The sequence below is a fragment of the Citrus sinensis genome, chromosome 5 (assembly GCF_022201045.2).
Source record: "Citrus sinensis cultivar Valencia sweet orange chromosome 5, DVS_A1.0, whole genome shotgun sequence".
Lineage (NCBI taxonomy): Eukaryota > Viridiplantae > Streptophyta > Magnoliopsida > Sapindales > Rutaceae > Citrus > Citrus sinensis.
The window spans coordinates 27,287,420-27,305,454 of NC_068560.1; the positions used below are offsets into that span (position 1 = coordinate 27,287,420).

Consider the following 18,035-nt stretch of genomic DNA (forward strand, 5'->3'; position numbering starts at 1 on the left):
CTAATCTAATAAGCAAGTTTATAAATTATAAATTTATGAAATACAATGAAAAAGGTTTTAAAAAAAAGAAAAAGGTTTAAAAAAATTAAAGTATAAATATGAGGTTTTACAATTAAAATACTAAATAGTGGCAAAATGAGCGCCCAAAAAGTGCGGCAAATTAAAATTATTCAAAATTCATCTCTTCAATCCCTTTTTTTTATTTTAGAGGGAAAAATTTTTTATGTACCACTGAAATAAAATTAACCCAAAAACATTCTGTAATTGAAAGCTTGGAACGAATTTCACGCCTCTCGCCTTCTCTTTCACGCATTTCGCATTCCTTTTTCGCATTAACACATAAAAGGAGAAACAAATGGAATAATTAGAGAGAGGGATGAGATTCCATTTATTGTTTGGTTATAAGTACTGGAAATGAAACACGAGAAAATAATTGAGTGTTTTTTTTTTGTTAACTTAAAAATACGTATTTTCTGTATTTGATATTTAATAGAAAATTCAAAGTAAAATCAAATCCATTTGTAATATAAGTTCACTTCATTCATAAAATTAAACATATAGAATAAAATTTATAAATGTTACTTATACAAATACATATTACTATTCAAAATAATAAAAATTTTGCATTGGAAACAATTTTGAAAAAAAAAATAAAAGTTTTTAATGGAGAAAGGAATTGTGGAGGGAAAGTTTGATAGAAGATGCACACTAGATAGTTTTGGAATTATGTATACCGTCAGTCATTTTATTAAAAAAATGAAAATAATTTGATCAGCCACTAGAGTTTTACTTCAGTGATTTTCTCAATACGACGTACGGTCCTCAGAACCTTATCATGATGCATGTATATTCTAAGCTTCACGACATCATATTAAAAACGTTTAGCTATGACTATAATTTGAAATTTGTTTTATTCAATGAATGTTACATTTACTGGTATGTTAACAGCTAATAACTGAATTTGACTCATTTTTATGTAAATTTTAAGCTAATAACTGAATTTGACTCATTTTTATGTAAATTTTATAGACCCACCGATTCACCATTTTTTAATGTTATGATCATTGTAGGCATGTTATTTTTTAAATTATGACTCCATGCGAAATCAAAATTAAAATTTCACCGTCTTTTTATTGGATTTGGTTATGATAATCAAATAACACAATAATCAAACATAAGGCAAAAAAATTTACGTGATTCGACATATTAATTAATATGCCTACATCCACGGGTGGTGATACTAATAAGCCACTATATAATGAAAAAGTGTACAAATAATAATAAGCTCTCAGATGAGCCAAAAAAGAAAAAAAAGAACACCAAGATCAACACTCAAAAATCAAAATCAATCAATCCCCAGCGGTTTGGCCTCACAAGAGCTCTCTCTGTGTTGTGCTTTCTCTCATTCATTCTCTTTACAAATACAAGGCTCGCAAAAAAAAAAAAAAAACGAAATTACTGAAAACATACATAACAGATTAAAAAAGCACGCGCCGCGCCCGTCCCCCAATTCCTGCTTTGCGACGCCATTTCGTAATTCCTTTTTGGCTGAAAAATTAATATCGCTTTCCCCAAAAAAAAAAAAACAAATGAATCAGTTAGACAAATATATCTAATTACAATGGACATTGTTAAATTAATGAAGAAGAGTAGAGAGAGAGCAAACGAGAAGGAAAGCGTATACAAATTATAATTACTAACCAGAGTTATTAGCACCATTACATATATATATCCCTGCTGAATCCCCTCCTCTGTTCACCATTCGTTTCTAAAATGGATTAAAAAATAACTACTAATTAATTTTAATTAAAATAGAGTGAGCATGCAATGCATGCAGGAGATCTAGAAAGCAATTACCCGTGGCGGTGGCCGTGGGTGATTGTAATTGACTAATTGCAGCCGCGCGCTTTCAGTAAATGGAGATTTTGGGAATGTGGCGTATCAGAGGCCAGTCCTCTCCTGTCTCCTTTCTGCAACGTTCTTCTAAAATAGGGCATTCCCTAATCTTCAATGCCTGCAGTGTTGTCTTCTGAAGAAGGTGATCGGGCAGTGCTTTTAATTTGGGGCACCAACCAATTTCCAAGGAAGAAAGACGTGGCATGATTATGATTTCTCCCTTTATTGCAGTCCCGCAATCCCACTCTTCCAGTTCTAGCATATTAAGAAATCTGAGCTGTTTCAATTTGGGAAAGGCAATAACTGAGGAGCCATCCGTATCACTTTCTACTCCCAAAAATTCATTACCCCCTCTTTTCACGCTTTTCATTCCTAAAATATGAAGAGATTCAAGGGATGGCAATTTTCCCAAAGGAGGCAAATGCTCGCAATTTCTGCACTCGAAGAGAAATAAAACCGTTAAATTGGTTAACGACATGAACCAATTTATGGGGACAACATTCCTCCTCCCTCTGTATTCGTCTATCCGTAATTTCTTTAAATTAGGAGGTGGTCCCAAGGCTTCAAGAAGCCGTTCATCTTCATCCTCCTCATTCTCCCTCCTCCCAGCTTAATCAAATTGAAGTTCCAACTCAACGAGATATTTCTTTTTCTCAAGTTCAGCCCTTCTAGCCTCCCCCGCATCTGACACACCACCCAGCCCACGTATACCACATTGTTGAAGGAAGTTAAGCTTTTTAAGAGACCCAAGGCTACATGTTCTGTCATACCCTCCACCCACAACAAAGTTTCCCACTATCCGAAGCCTGATTAATTCCCCAATTCCTGCCGACAAGTATCTTAAAGAATCAGTCCGCACATTGTGAAAATACATCAGCTTTCTTAACTTCCCAATCCCTCGAGGTAATTCTCTAAGTTTTACACAACAACTAACATCTAAACGTTCTAAATTATACAACTCACACAACGTCTCGGGTAATTTTTTTATCTCCTTTTGACCGCACAAACTAAGGTATTTCAAATGTAACAATTTTTCTATATTTGTTGGAATTTCCTCGATGTCATTCACACATGACCACTTATCACTCGCATTTAATTTTAATGCCCTTAAACAAGTTAATTTATCGAAGAATTGAGGTAGGACTTCACTAGACCATGAATATTCATCACTTTTAACTAAGAGGCTACGCAATCCTCGCAATCCTTTAACATTACCCCAAATGGAGATCGGAACCGAAGCCCCCCTAGGTAGAGTTAACAGTAAATGACGGATTTTTTTCTCCCCGAAAGAGCTAATAGCTAACTCTTCACCCCTATGAATTTCTACTGTTAAACATTCATTACTACATAAATATTGGGCAAAGTCGTGCACGATATCGTGCATTTTGCAATTAGAGATTTCACCATCATCGTCTTTTTTAAAATCCTGAAAGAATGAACGGCTAGCTAAGATGTTGAAATACTCTTCACCAATGTCCTCCATCTCTTTGGGTCCTTTCTCGCTAAGGTAACCTTGTGCCATCCATAGGTTAATTAACTCTTCTTTCCAAATTTCATGGTCTTTCGGAAAGATGGCACAGTAAGTGAAACATTGTTTTACCTTAGAGGGCAATTCATTGTAACTCAACAATAGAGGGGCCAAAAGGCCTTTCTCAATTGCTTCTAGTTCCCATATCTCACTCTCTAAGATATTTTGCCATTCTTTTTCAGTGTTTTTAGACCGCAAGAGACTAGCAATTGTCTTTGCAGCTAAAGGTAAGCCCTTGCACTTTTTTACAATTTCTCTACCAATTTTTTCTAAATTTTCACGTTTTCCTATGGTCTTACCAGAAATTGCCAACGACTGAAACACCGACCAGCATTCCATTTCAGACAATACATTGACAGAGATAACATGAGTTGATCCCATAATACGGGCAACTGTCTCTTTACGTGTGGTAATTAAAATTTTACTTCCATGGAAACCACTCTTTAAACAGTAGTAGAATGGTTCCCATTTAGAGTAATCTTCATTCCACACGTCGTCTAAGATAAGAAGAAATTTCTTCCCGGCAACATGTTTTTCAACATATTGCATGAGAGATTGAAACTCACCAACATTAGGGGCAGAATCTGTTAGAGCTTCAATGATTGCTCTAGCGATTCTAAACTCATCAAAAGGATCTGACACACAGACCCATATTCTTTTTTCAAAATGTTTTTTAACATCACCGTTGTTGTAGGCAAATTGAGCAAGAGTAGTTTTGCCTATTCCCCCCATCCCAACAAGTGAGATGATAGAGGGGCCTTTCTGTTCTTTACTACTCTCACATAACAACCTATCAACGAGTTCGTTCTTCTCATCTTTTCTACCAAATATCTCGGACTCATCAATTGAGGAGACACTTGGTATTCGCTCATCTGCTCTCTCATTAGTAACATTCACAGCAAAACCAAACATCTCTTTCTGTCTGGCAATATCATCAAGAGTTTCATTGATGTCTTTCATCTTGAGAGCAATGCGACGACGTAAAAAAATAGGTTTGCAGCCAAAGCAAGAGGCAGCAGGAAAGAAGGAACATACCTTCTTCTTAGGAACGAGAGCATCATTTTCATGATCATCCACTCCATCGATCTGCAGTTTGAGCCTTGCAGTGTTCCACTCACCCAACACATCTTCCATGTCGTAACATGCGCATCTGAGTCGATCGAGCCAGAGTCTGACAGTTTCCTCCTTTACTTGCCTTTTCTCTGCATCATGGAGCACAGCTCGAATGGCTTGGAGATTGCTGGTCAGCTTCTTCGCTTCCTTTCCGACACCCGTTACAAGCCTCACTTGTTCCTTCGCCTCTTCAACAGCCATTGAGGTCAGCAGCTCCAAGAGAGGGGAAATGATCGCATCAACCATGGTGAAAAAGAAAAATGAGAGAGAGAAGAAATTGATGGTGAGTTGTAGCAAAAGTAAGTAGCTAATGCTGAAAGAAATGAAGGAGCTGATAATGTGGTGAAAATGTTGCCGTATTCTTTCAATTCTTATAGTACTGCAAGCAAAATTCTAATTTAGAAATATTTATTTCATTTCAGCCCCTTGTGAAAGAAGCAACTGTTATTAGTATTACTTTTTTTTTTAATACCAGCAAAGAGTGAAAATGACGTACAGTTGTGGACAGGAAATAATAAATTGTTAGGTCCTACATCGGCGATTCACGCGGTATATGAAACTGACAAAGTTTTCTATGATCTCTTTTTAAATAATTGAACAAGTTGTTAGATAATATATATGATCGTGTCGTCATATTGAGATTTGGAAGCATTTGCTTTACAATCACCCATGAACTTGATATTTTTTAGATTGGTTGATCTGAATTACACGTATGTTATTAGCTTAGAAATACCTTGACCATCTCTTTCTTATTTTCTTCTTTTTTTTTTTTAAATTTGACTCGTTTGCATAATTAGTTGAAAGGAAAGAATGAACATACTAATAAACTATGAAAACACTGCCACATAATATTTTAAGATTCATATTGAACCACTTTATTTAGATTTTGTCTTTTTAGCAGATGTCTGATAGTGGGAGTTTAGAGTTTAATCTCTAACTTTGCTTGTGAAGTGTGAAAAATCAAATAATCTTTTCAACTCGTTTTTCAACAAAAATAGATAACAATTCATCATCAGTTATTTCTCATTATGTATAAAATGATCAATCTAGAGTTGGATATTCACATATTTTTCTATTTCTAATCATTTCAAAATATAATATGAACTTTAAAAAAAAATCAAATTGTAATAAAGTGACATAAATATTAAAAAATGAAAATAAAAAGTCAAAAATGTAATGCGGAAAAAAGACAACATTTTTGTTTGTTCTATTCATGGCATCATCTAAATATGAGAAATGATGGGTTGATGGGTCATTGTGAACAACCATATAATTGCAACACGTGAATACCATCAAAGTTATAATAATTCATGGACCCATGCATCCTCTGTTTTTCTAATTATTCCGCGTAGAAGGCTAAAATTTAACGTGTGATGTAAGGAGCACAATAACAACTTGAAGATTCCTGGAAATTGCCTACAGCACAAATATTTTTCATTTGAACAAAAACCATCAATAATTTTCAAACTTAGAAGATATTTTTTTTTTCCAATAACCCACCAAAAACATTTTCATTTAGTGTAACTTTGTAATTTTTTAGATGATACTTAAAACTGCTAATATCTTCTAATTATTGTTTTAAAAATCTAAATAATTGCATGCCCAATTAACGGATCAGTAGTCTCAGTTCGACATATTTATTTGAAAAAAAAAAGAAATACACGGTTTGTTTGATGACTCTGGAATAGAACATCAGGAAATGAAGAGAAAAAGTAACATACTTTATGACGACCATTGCGGATGACACAACAGATGTAAGTATTTATTGCCAATTAATTGGCATTCTTATTATCAAGTAGTTGTTTTAGACTCGAATTCAAAAGCTCTGCTCTGCTCTGCCCTTCGGTAATTCCCCTGTTCAAAAAATAATATTGTTTTAAAAATCTCAATAACAACATGCCCAACAAATCAGTTTGACATGACATATTTAAAAAAAAAAAGGATCGAGCAACACCGTAACTTTTGTTATAACGACTTTGTTGAAATTGAAACATTATTGGGAAATTAATGAAGAGTAGAGAGCAATGAGAAAGCTTAATTAAGCTAAACAATTTGATTATTAATTAATTAAGCTAAACAATTTGATTATTAACTCTCTAGTCTCTCTTGCACCACTCCAGTTATCCTCTGATCGATCATACAATCCAATGCATAATCTATTCTTTAGCATGCGGCTTTAGACACAGCTGTTATAAACTTGGTCAGCTTAACAATTATAACGTAACATATGATATTATTAAAATATTCAATTATTCTCTTGGAAAGAAGTAAATTCACTCAAATTTAAAAAAGGTTGATAAAGATAAAAATATTTTATATTTTATTACCTAATAATATTAGAATCTTAAGATGCAATTGGCATTGTCTTTGTTTTGGTGTTCTTTGTTTTTTTAACGATGAAGCAATCTAAAATTTGTTTGGATTTTAGAAAAGTGGAGAATAGAAAAATGATGTTTTTTTAATTTTTATTCTCTAAATGAATCCCACATAATTTTTTTTTTTTTATGTTATGATCATTGTAGGCATGTTATATTTTAAATTATGACTCCATGTGAAATCAAAATTTAAATTTCATCATCTTTTATAGGATTTGATTATGATAATCAAATAACACAATAAACAAACACAAGGCAAAAAAATTTACGTGGTTCGACATATTAATTAATATGCCTACATCCACCGGTGGTGACACCAATAAGTCACTATATAATGAAAAAGTGTACAAATAATAATAAGCTCTCAGATGAGCTAAAAAAGAAAAAAATCAAAATCAATCAATCCCCAGCGGTTTGGCCTCACAAGAGCTCTCTCTGTGTTGTGCTTTCTCTCATTTATTCTCTTTACAAATACAAGGCTCGCAAAAAAACAAAACGAATTACTGAAAACATACATAACAGATTAAAAAAGCACGCGCCGCGCCCGTCCCCCAATTCCTGCTTTGCGACGCCATTTCGTAATTCCTTTTTGGCTGAAAAATATCGCTTTCCCCAACAAAACAAATGAATCAGTTAGACACATATATCTAATTTTAATGGACATTGTTAAATTAATGAAGAAGAGTAGAGAGAGAGCAAACGAGAAGGAAAGCGTATATAAATTATAATTACTAACCAGAGTTATTAGCACCATTACATATATATCCCTTCATTAATCTTGATGATTACATAGTCTTTTTGGGGCATGTTGTTACTAAAGATGGCATTTTTGTTGATCCAGCCAAGATTGAGGCTGTGGTGAATTGGTCAAGACCAACTAATGTTACTGAGATCAGGAGCTTCCTAGGTTTAGCTGGTTATTACAGAAGATTTGTGGATGGGTTCTCTAGACTCGCAGCCCCATTAACAAGATTGACCAGAAAGAATGCGAAGTTTGAATGGAGTGATGAATGTGAGAAAAGCTTTCAGGAGTTGAAGAAAATGTTGGTTTCTGCTCCTGTCTTGACAGTTCCTTCTAGCGGTAGTAGAGAGAGAGCAAACGAGAAGGAAAGCGTATACAAATTATAATTACTAACCAGAGTTATTAGCACCATTACATATATATATATATATCCCTGCTGAATCCCCTCCTCTGTTCACCATTCGTTTCTAAAATGGATTAAAAAATAACTACTAATTAATTTTAATTAAAATAGAGTGAGACACGCAATGCATGCAGGAGATCTAGAAAGCAATTACCCGTGGCGGTGGCCGTGGGTGATTGTAATTGACTAATTGCAGCCGCGCACTTCACTCAATCTCGATGTCGGGAATGTGGCGTATCTTAGGCCAGTCCTCTCCTGTCTCCTCTCTGTAACATTCTTCTAAAATATGACATCCCCCCCAAATCTTCAATGCCTGCAGTGCTGTCTTCTGAAGAAGGTGATCGGGCAGTGCTTTTAATTTACGGCAACTCCAAATTTCCAAGGAGGAAAGACGTGGCATGATTATGATTTCTCCCTTTATTGCAGTCTCGAAATCCAACTCTTCCAGTTCTTTCATAAGACTAAATGCGAGCTGTTTCAATTTGGGAAAGGCAATAACTGAGGAGCCATCCGTATCACTTTCTACTCCCAGAAATTCATTACCCACTCTTTTCACACTTTTCATTCCTTCAATATGAAGAGATTCAAGGGATGGCAATTTTCCCAAAGGAGGCAAATGCTCACAATTTCTCCACCAGCTGAGATATAAGACCCTTAAATTGGTTAATGACGTGATCCAATTTTTGGGGACAACATTCCTCCTGCCTCTGTATTCATCTATCACTAATTTCTTTAAATTAGGAGGCGGTCCCAAGGCTTCAAGAAGCCGTTCATCTTCATCCTCCTCATTCTCCCTCCTCCCAGCTTGATCTTCATCCCCATCTCTTAAATGATCAAAATGAAGTCCCAACTCAACGAGATATTTCTTTTTCTCAAGTTCAGCCCTCGCAGCCTCACCCGCATCTGACACACCACCCAGCCCACGTATACCACATTGTTGAAGGAAGTTAAGCTTTTGAAGAGACCCAAGGCTACATGCTCTGTCATACCCGCCGCCCACAACAAACTCTCTCACCCTCCGAAGCCTGATTAATTCCCCAATCCCTGCCGGCAAGTATCTTAAACAACCAGTGTCTTCATTGTGTAAATACATCAGCTTTCTTAACTTCCCAATCCCTCGAGGTAATTCTCTAAGATTTTGACAATCATCAACGTTTAAACGTTCTAAATTATATAACTCACACAACGTCTCGGGTAATTTTTCTATCTTCTTTTGACCTTTCAAATTAAGGTATTTCAAATGTAACAATTTTTCTATATTTGTTGGAATTTCCTTGATTAAATTGTTACGCGGCCACGATTCACGCACCTGTAATTCTAATGCCCTTAAACAAGTTAATTTTTCAAATAATTGAGGTAGAACTTCACTAGACCATGAATATTCATCACTTTTAACTAAGAGGCTCCGCAATCCTCGCAATCCTGTAACATTACCCCAAATGGAAATCGGAACCGAAGCCCCCCTACGTAGAGTTAACAGTAAATGAAGGATTTTTTTCTCCACGAAAGAGCTAATAGCTAACTCTTCACCACTATGAATTTCTACTGCTAAACATTCATTACTACATAAATATTGGGCAAAGTCGTGCACTATATCATGCATTTTGCACTTATAGATTTCACCATCATCATATTTGTTAAAATCCTGAAAGAATGAACGGCTAGCTAAGATGTTGAAATACTCTTCACCAATATCCTCCATCTCTTTGGCTCCTTTCTCACTAAGATAACCTTGTGCCATCCATAGTTCAATTAACTTATGCTTCCGTATTCCATAGTCTTTCGGAAAGACGGCACAATATGAGAAACAACGCTTTACCTTGGAGGGTAATTCATTGTAACTCAACAATAGAGGGGCTAAAAGGCCTTTCTCAATTGCTTCTAGTTCCCATATCTCATTCTCTAAGATATTTTGCCATTCTTTTTCAGTGTTTTTAGATCGCAAGAGACTAGCAATTGTCTTTGCAGCTAAAGGTAAGCCCTTGCACTTTTTTACAATTTCTCTACCAATTTTTTCTAAATTTTCACGTTTTCCTATGGTCTTACCAGAAATTGCCAACGACTGAAACACCGACCAGCATTCCATTTCAGACAATACATTGACAGAGATAACATGAGTTGATCCCATAATACGGGCAACTGTTTCTTTACGTGTGGTAATTAAAATTTTACTTTCATGGAGACTATTCTTTAAACATTTGTAGAATGGTTCCCACTTATAGTAATCTTCATTCCACACGTCGTCTAAGACAAGAAGAAATTTCTTCCCGGCAACACATTCTTCAATATGTTGCATGAGAGATTGAAACTCTACAAGGTCTTTGGCAGAACCCGGCGTTAGAGACTCAATGATTGCTCTGGCAATCCTGAACTCATCAAATGGCTCTGACACACAGACCCATGTTCTTTTCTCAAAATTTCTTTCAACATCACCGTTGTTGTAGGCAAATTGAGCAAGAGTAGTTTTGCCTATTCCCCCCATCCCAACAAGTGAGATGATACAGGGGCCTTTCTGTTCTTTACTACCCTCACATAACAACCTATCAACGAGTTCGTTCTTCTCTTTTTCTCTACCAAATATCTCGGACTCATCAATTGAGGAGATACTTGGCACTCGTTGATCCGCTCTCTCATTAGTAACATTCACAACAAAACCAAACATGTCTTTCTGTTTGGCAATATCATCAAGAGTTTCGTTGATTTCTTTTATCTTCAGAGCAATGTCACGACGTAAGACAAGTGGTTTGCAGGCAAAGCAAGATGCAGTAGGAAAGAAGGAACATACCTTCTTCTTAGGAACGAGAGCATCATTCTCGTGATCATCCACTCCGTCGATTTGCAGTTTGAGCCTTGCAGTGTTCCACTCACCCAACACGTCTTCCATGTCGTAACATGCGTCTCTGAGTTGATCGAGCCAGAGTCTGACAGTTTCCTCCTTCACTTGCCTTTTCTCTGCATCATGGAGCACAGCTTCAATGACGCGGAGACTGCTGGTCAGCTTCTTCACTTCCTTTCCGACACCCGTTACTAGCCTCACTTGTTCCTTCGCCTCTTCAACAGCCATTGAAGTCAGCTGCTCCAAGATAGGGGAAAGGATCGCATCAACCATGGTGAAAAAGAAAAAAGAGAGAGAGAAGAAATTGATGGTGAATTGTTGCAAAAGTAAGTAGCTAATGCTGAAAGAAATGAGGAGCTGATAATGTGGTGAAAATGTTGCCGTATTCTTTCAATTCTTTTAGGCTGTGTTTACTTGCTGGAGTGGGAGTGAGGAGTGTGGATTCCTTCCACTCCAGCGTTTACTTCCTTAAAATGGGAAGGGAGTGGGAATCCCACTCCGTGGGCTCCACTTATTTTTGGAGTAGGGAGTGGGAGTGGGACTCCCATTGGGGGAGGTGGGAGTGGGAATCCACTCCCACCTCTCCCTTTTTTACCCTTTTATTTTTTTTTAATTTAATTTAATTTAATATTTTATAATTAATAAAATAAAATAAATAATATTATATTTATTTAAATAATATTATTATATTTATTTAAATAATAATATTATATTTAACTAAATAATAATTTGCATTGATTCTAAGTTAAAATTATTTTAAAATAATATTATTATATTAATAGAGAATTAATAAATATAATATTATTATATTTATTTTAAAAATAATAGTACTATATTTATTTAATATTAATAATAATAAATAGTTTATTCTAAGAAAATATTATTTTTGTACTAAATAATATTATTTTATTATTTTATATAATAATAAATTTAATATAATTATATTAAATAAAATAAGGTTTCATTTTATATTAAAATTAATAATTTATTGTTCATAATTAAGAATATTAATAATTATAATAAATTTACAAATATAATAAAATAAATATTATTCATTAAATATATTTTTTATTAGTTTTGTAATTAAAAATTATAATTCTTTAAATAAGGATAAAATTGTAATTTAAAATTATTTACTCCCAATCCAAGACAAAGTAAACACATAAATTGGATTCTGATCTCTATTCTATACTTCCATTCCAGTGTAAGTAAACAACCTACTCCCACTCCCACTCCCACTCCACACTCACAATCCTAAGATTCCCAATCCAATCCAAAAAGTAAACACTACCTTAGTACTGCAAGCAAAATTCTAATTTAGAAATATTTATTTCATTTCAGCCCCTTGTGAAAGAAGCTACTGTTATTATTATTACTTTTTTTTTTTTTAATATCAGCAAAGAGTGAAAATGACGTACAGTTGTGGACAGGAAATAATATATTGTTGGGTCCTACATCGGCGATTCACGCGGTATATGAAGAAACTGACAAAATTTTCTATGATCTCTTTTTAAATAATTGAACAAGTTGTTAGATAATATTTTTGATCGTGTCGTCATATTGAGATTTGGAAGCATTTGCTTTACAATCACCCATGAACTTGATATTTTTTAGATTGGTTGATCTGAATTACACGTATGTTATTAGCTTAGAAATACCTTGACCATCTCTTTCTTATTTTCTTCTTTTTTTTTTTTAAATTTGACTCGTTTGCATAATTAGTTGAAAGGAAAGAATGAACATACTAATAAACTATGAAAACACTGCCACATAATATTTTAAGATTCATATTGAACCACTTTATTTAGATTTTGTCTTTTTAGCAGATGTCTGATAGTGGGAGTTTAGAGTTTAATCTCTAACTTTGCTTGTGAAGTGTGAAAAATCAAATAATCTTTTCAACTCGTTTTTCAACAAAAATAGATAACAATTCATCATCAGTTATTTCTCATTATGTATAAAATGATCAATCTAGAGTTGGATATTCACATATTTTTCTATTTCTAATCATTTCAAAATATAATATGAACTTTAAAAAAAAATCAAATTGTAATAAAGTGACATAAATATTAAAAAATGAAAATAAAAAGTCAAAAATGTAATGCGGAAAAAAGACAAAACCTTTTGTTTGTTCTATTCATGGCATCATCTAAATATGAGAAATAATGGGTTGATTGTCATTGTGAACAAGCATATTAATTGCAACACGTGAATACCATCAAAGTTATAATATGCATCCTCTGTATTTCTAATTATTCCGCGTAGAAGGCTAAAGTTTAACGTGTGATTCTCAAATTCATTGTCAAGTGATTTGAACGTTTTAAAGAACATTGCTTACTTTTCTTTTTGAAGGAGCACAATAACAACTTGAAGATTCCTGGAAATTGCCTACAGCACAAATATTTTTCATTTGAACAAAAACCATCAACAATTTTCAAACTTAGAAGATATTTATTTTTGTGGGTAATTTTTAAAAACCTCCCCTGAGGTTTGGGCTTGTTGCAAGTAGATGGCGAGAATTGGTTTATTTGTAAAAAACCCCCTACCGTCAGTTAGTTTTAACATTGACCGTTAGTTGACCGTGCAAAGATAATATTACCCTTAACAATAGTTTGTAAATGAAAATAACTAAAAAAAACCAAAATTGTTGGCGCGAAAAGAACAAACCCTATTTTTTGACAATTTTATCCTTGTCAATTCCAAAGATTTACAATATCATAGGTAAAGATTATGACTATTTCATTTTCAAGTTTTTAATTTTATCTTTCTTGTAGGAACTTTAAGGAAATATCAATAATTTAAAGAGGATTTTTCAAGTTTTTAGTTTTATCTTTTTTATAGGAACTTTAAGAAAATATCAATAATTTAAAGAGGGTAAAATAGCCAATAATTTTGATTTTTTTTTTAGTTATTTTCGTTTACAAACTATTATTAAGGGTAATATTGTCTTTGCACGGTCAACTAACGGTCAATGTTAAAATTAACTGACGGTAGGAGGTTTTTTACAAATAAACCAATTCTCGCCATCTACTTGCAACAAGCCCAAACCTCAGGGGAGGGTTTTAAAAATTACCCATATCTCTTATGAAATTCCACTTGTTTTGTATTTACAAATTTATCCTTTATGTTTTAAACTTTATTAAAAATAAAACTTATCTAATTAAGCTAACCTACGTTGTTTTCTTAGTCTTTTTCTCCACTCTAACACACTTTAAAATCTACAAAAATTGAGAAAACAATGAATTCTCTTAAAAATAAGAATTTGATCTAAATATAAACTAAGTTTTTGTAGGAAATAATATTCAGTGAAATTTATTTATCTAGACCGAGCTTTTCTTTTAGATATACATATATAAAATAAAATTATTTATTATTTAATTTTTTTACTTTTCTATTCTCTCAAAATTCTAACATAAATGATCAATTAAAGAAATAAGTAAGTAATTTACAACCCTTCAAAGTTACGTGAACAGAAATAATAAGTGGTGGGATCTACATGAATTTTGGTGGAACTGTAAATTACTTAACAAAATCCTATTTTAAAATGATTGTGCCATGTCTTTATCATTGCCAACCCGGGCCTTATCCGAGTTGAAGCTTTATCATTGCCATGTATTTTCACTATTCATATATGTAGTGGCAGACATCGGTGGCCAATTAAGGAATGAGCACAACTACTCCACCAAGTAAATCGTGACGCGTGTGCTTTTATTTCCAATTAGTCTACTGTCTTTTTCTACTTACTTTTTCGCAGAAGTAATTAATTCTGAAAGAAATGAAGGAGCTAATAATGTCGTGCAAATGCTGCTACATTCTTCCAATTCTTATGCTGCAAGCAAAATTCCAATTTACAAATATTTCATCTCAAAAAAGAAGTTATTGTTATTATTATCTTTCTTTTTTTTCTTTTTAATTTTTTGACCAGTGTGGACTGGAAAATATTGTCAGGTCCTACATCCGCAATTCACGCGGTGCATGAACTTGACAAAGTTGTTGTATAATATATGTTGTCTCTTTTCAATAATTGAACGAGTTGTTGTATAATATACGGGTCTTACTATGGTTAGTATGTAACGGCCCATGACGTGACAAATAATTTACTAAGAATACACCATGTGTAAAAATTTAATGATTTGATAACTGCCTCCTCGTATCCAAATCGGTAACAGAACCCATTATTATTAATCGGTTGCAGATGATTTACTGAAATTACAGTTACGTTTTGACTGTAAAGTTTCAAAAATCAAATAATCTTTATTATTAGTTTTGCAATAATAATAAACAACAAATCATTGTTAATTATTTCTTATTTATTATGTATAAATTGATCTATCCAGAGTTGGATATTTATATATTCTTCTATATCCTAATCATTTTGAAATTTAATAGATTTTTTTTTTTAAAAAAAAAGCAATTTGTAATAACGTGTCATAGATATTAAAAAATGAAAATGGAAAGTCAAAATTGTAATGCTCGAAAAAGACAAAACCTTTTTTTTTTCTTTTTCACGGCATACAAATATGTCACAGGTAATGGAATTTATACCCCACAAAGAGAATTTTCTTCCACAAATGATATGAGAATGTCGGGTGAAACGTGTGAACATTTTATTGCGAAACTGCCTTTACAATTGTGATAACTTACAGTTACTGCAATATTGCATGAAGATTCCCGGAAGTAGCCTGCAATTCAAATACTTTTCTTTTGGACAAAACCCACCGACCAAAAACTTTTTTTCATTTAGTGCAACTTTAATTTGTAGTTTTCTTAGAACCGCCAATATCTTCTAATTATTGTTATAAAAATCCCAGTTGCGGGCCCAATTAACAAATCAGTAACCTCAGTTAGACATACTTAAAAAAAAAACCACACTGTAGTTTGATGACTTTGTAATTGATATACATCAGGAAATGAAGAGAAAAAGGAACACCCTTATGACCATCATTGCAGAAAATATAACATATGAGCTGTTAAGGGGTTTGGAAGCTGTAGGCACAGAGCTGTCAAAATTTGACACAACTCAATTACCCGATAAGAACACAACACGAATAAATGAGTATGGGTCGTCGAATTTAACACAATTATTAAATAGGTTGGGTCCGGGTCGACATAATTTTTTTCCTTGTCGGGTTAGGGTTAAAGTTTTTGATCCATTTAACCGATCAATGACCCGATTATATTTTTTATTTTAAAATAATTTGTAGGTTCTTATTATCAAACTCAAATATTAAATACGATTCTCTTTTTTTTTTTTTTTTTAAAAAGATGAATAAAAACACAATATTTTATTTATAAAATTTTATGTACATTTAGAGCTTCAATAATGTAAATGTGTAAAATATTAGTGCACAAGTATATTTTATAATATTGATATATGATATTATTTACATATATAATTAAAATTTCAATAGTGTAAATGTGTAATATTTTGGTAGATATGTACATTTTATAATATCGATAAATTTTGTATGTATTTATATATGTATGACAGTGTGTAAATGTTTGATATAAATTTTGATTAATATATAGATCTTAAGTGGGTTGTTGGGTAACCCAATTATTTTTTCGTGTCGGGTTTGGGTTGACCTAAATTTAACACGACACGAACACGATCCGATAACCTGTTTTGCCAGCTCTAGCTGTAGCCTTTAGTTGGCTTAGGGAGATATAGTTTGTAATTATGGTTTAAAAGTTACTAAGGAGATTTTAATTTATTCCATGTACAATAGTTTAATGAAAAATTTATCACAATTTTATTATTTTTGTTAAAATTATTACTTAAAAGTAATGTCCATCGAGTGTTATCAATTCTTATTTTAATAATTATATCTATTTAATTTCACAACTTTGTAGCTTAAAAATACCAGCAATAAAATTCAAAACGAAGGCTAAATCTAGAAGGTGCAAATGCTGCCGAAATTCTCAAACGTTGGATGGTAGCTTAATTTGGTTGTGATTATTTGATTATCTTATGCTGATCTAATATAATGAGTTATTATATAAATATAAGACAGCATTTGGCAGGAATCGAACAGCTGCTACTTACTACATTGTAATGGGATTCAATTAATTATGGATGCATGAGATTAAGGGTCTATTTTGTAGTCAGATATTGTTTTTAGTTATAACTGTTGAATGATAAAAACAGTAACTACTAAAAAAAAAGGAATAATGGGAATTGGGTAAACTTTCATTTGTAAGTATTATGAGTAATTAATAATTTTTATTTTCAAAAGTAGAAGTATACATTTTTTGACATGCCTTGAAAATCTGTATGTAACATTATATCTAAATAACTGATCAAGTATCTATCAAGTAATCCAAAAATGGGCTGGGACTGATGGTAATTGCAGACGTTTTGAGAATGAGTGATACTCTGGGCACCCCTCTAGAAACCTCTTAAAACTCCTTTTCTTTATTTATTCCACTAAAATACTAAAATAATATAAATTATTACCTCCATTAATAACATAAATAGCCTTAAATAAAATAACTTATGGGACCGTAGTATTTCAGTTCTTTCTTATTGTTCAAACACAATAATTCAATTCAGTGTCCCACTGTTCAAATCCATTATTGAAAGACTATTTTCTTGGGATTGTGGAATTTATTCAATTCTAGCAATTGAGTCCGATCTTCTCCCGTCATTGAATTCAATTGTCAAAGTGCAGCAAATCTGATTATAAAGGAAGAAGACAGCAGAAAGGAAATAGGATGGATCATTAACGAGATGGGGATTTTTTTTTCCCCATTCTCACTAACATGCTTTGGTTAAAAAGCCTTTTAGTTTTTCAATTTATGATTTTTATTCCTAATTATTTTCAGCAGATAAACAGGTCATTCAAATTATTTGTCTGGTAGGCTTGTAAGGGTAGCAGTTCGAATCCTCCCATAAAAGTATTGTGGAGATCAATTTCTTTCTTAATTATATAAAATAATTGAGTGAATATAATTTTTTCTTTTTCAAGATGTGACTGAAGTAGACATCTCTCTTTCAAATATATGTAATTCGATAGATGTTCCTCTCTTAAATATTTGAAAGGGTAAAATTTGGGCAGCAATAATCTCATGTAGTTCCCAAAAAAAAAAAAATTGTTTGCCTAGTATGCCCTTGGTTATTCTTAGCATAATTCCGTTGATGA

General features: G+C 32.9%; 2 protein-coding genes across 11 annotated transcripts; both read right to left on the reverse strand.

Moving 5' to 3' along the window:
• Positions 1-1,175: 1,175 nt before the first annotated feature.
• LOC102627529 (putative disease resistance protein RGA3) lies at positions 1,176-11,398 on the reverse strand. Of its 10 annotated transcripts, none has more exons than XM_052441773.1 (3): positions 8,212-11,398; positions 1,702-1,751; positions 1,176-1,565 (listed from the first exon to the last, which is right to left on the reverse strand). In XM_052441773.1, the coding sequence occupies exon 1, from the start codon at positions 11,164-11,166 to the stop codon at positions 8,263-8,265; it is 2,904 nt and encodes a 967-aa protein (XP_052297733.1). In that variant the 5' UTR covers positions 11,167-11,398; the 3' UTR covers positions 1,176-1,565; positions 1,702-1,751; positions 8,212-8,262. The 10 variants fall into 10 exon arrangements, with proteins under 10 accessions (XP_052297733.1, XP_052297727.1, XP_052297735.1 ...); XM_052441767.1 differs by having other exon boundaries at positions 1,702-1,768; XM_052441775.1 differs by lacking the exon at positions 1,702-1,751 and having other exon boundaries at positions 1,176-1,548.
• Positions 2,507-4,783, reverse strand: LOC127902392 (putative disease resistance protein RGA3). Its single transcript, XM_052441301.1, has one exon. It carries the CDS (start codon positions 4,781-4,783, stop codon positions 2,507-2,509), a length of 2,277 nt encoding a protein of 758 aa, XP_052297261.1.
• Positions 11,399-18,035: the final 6,637 nt, after the last annotated feature.

Excerpts from the sequence above, each read along its gene's own strand:
- LOC127902392 (XM_052441301.1), bottom strand. The coding sequence starts at position 4,783 with ATGGTTGATGCGATCATTTCCCCTCTCTTGGAGCTGCTGACCTCAATG.
- LOC102627529 (XM_052441775.1), bottom strand. The coding sequence starts at position 11,166 with ATGGTTGATGCGATCCTTTCCCCTATCTTGGAGCAGCTGACTTCAATG.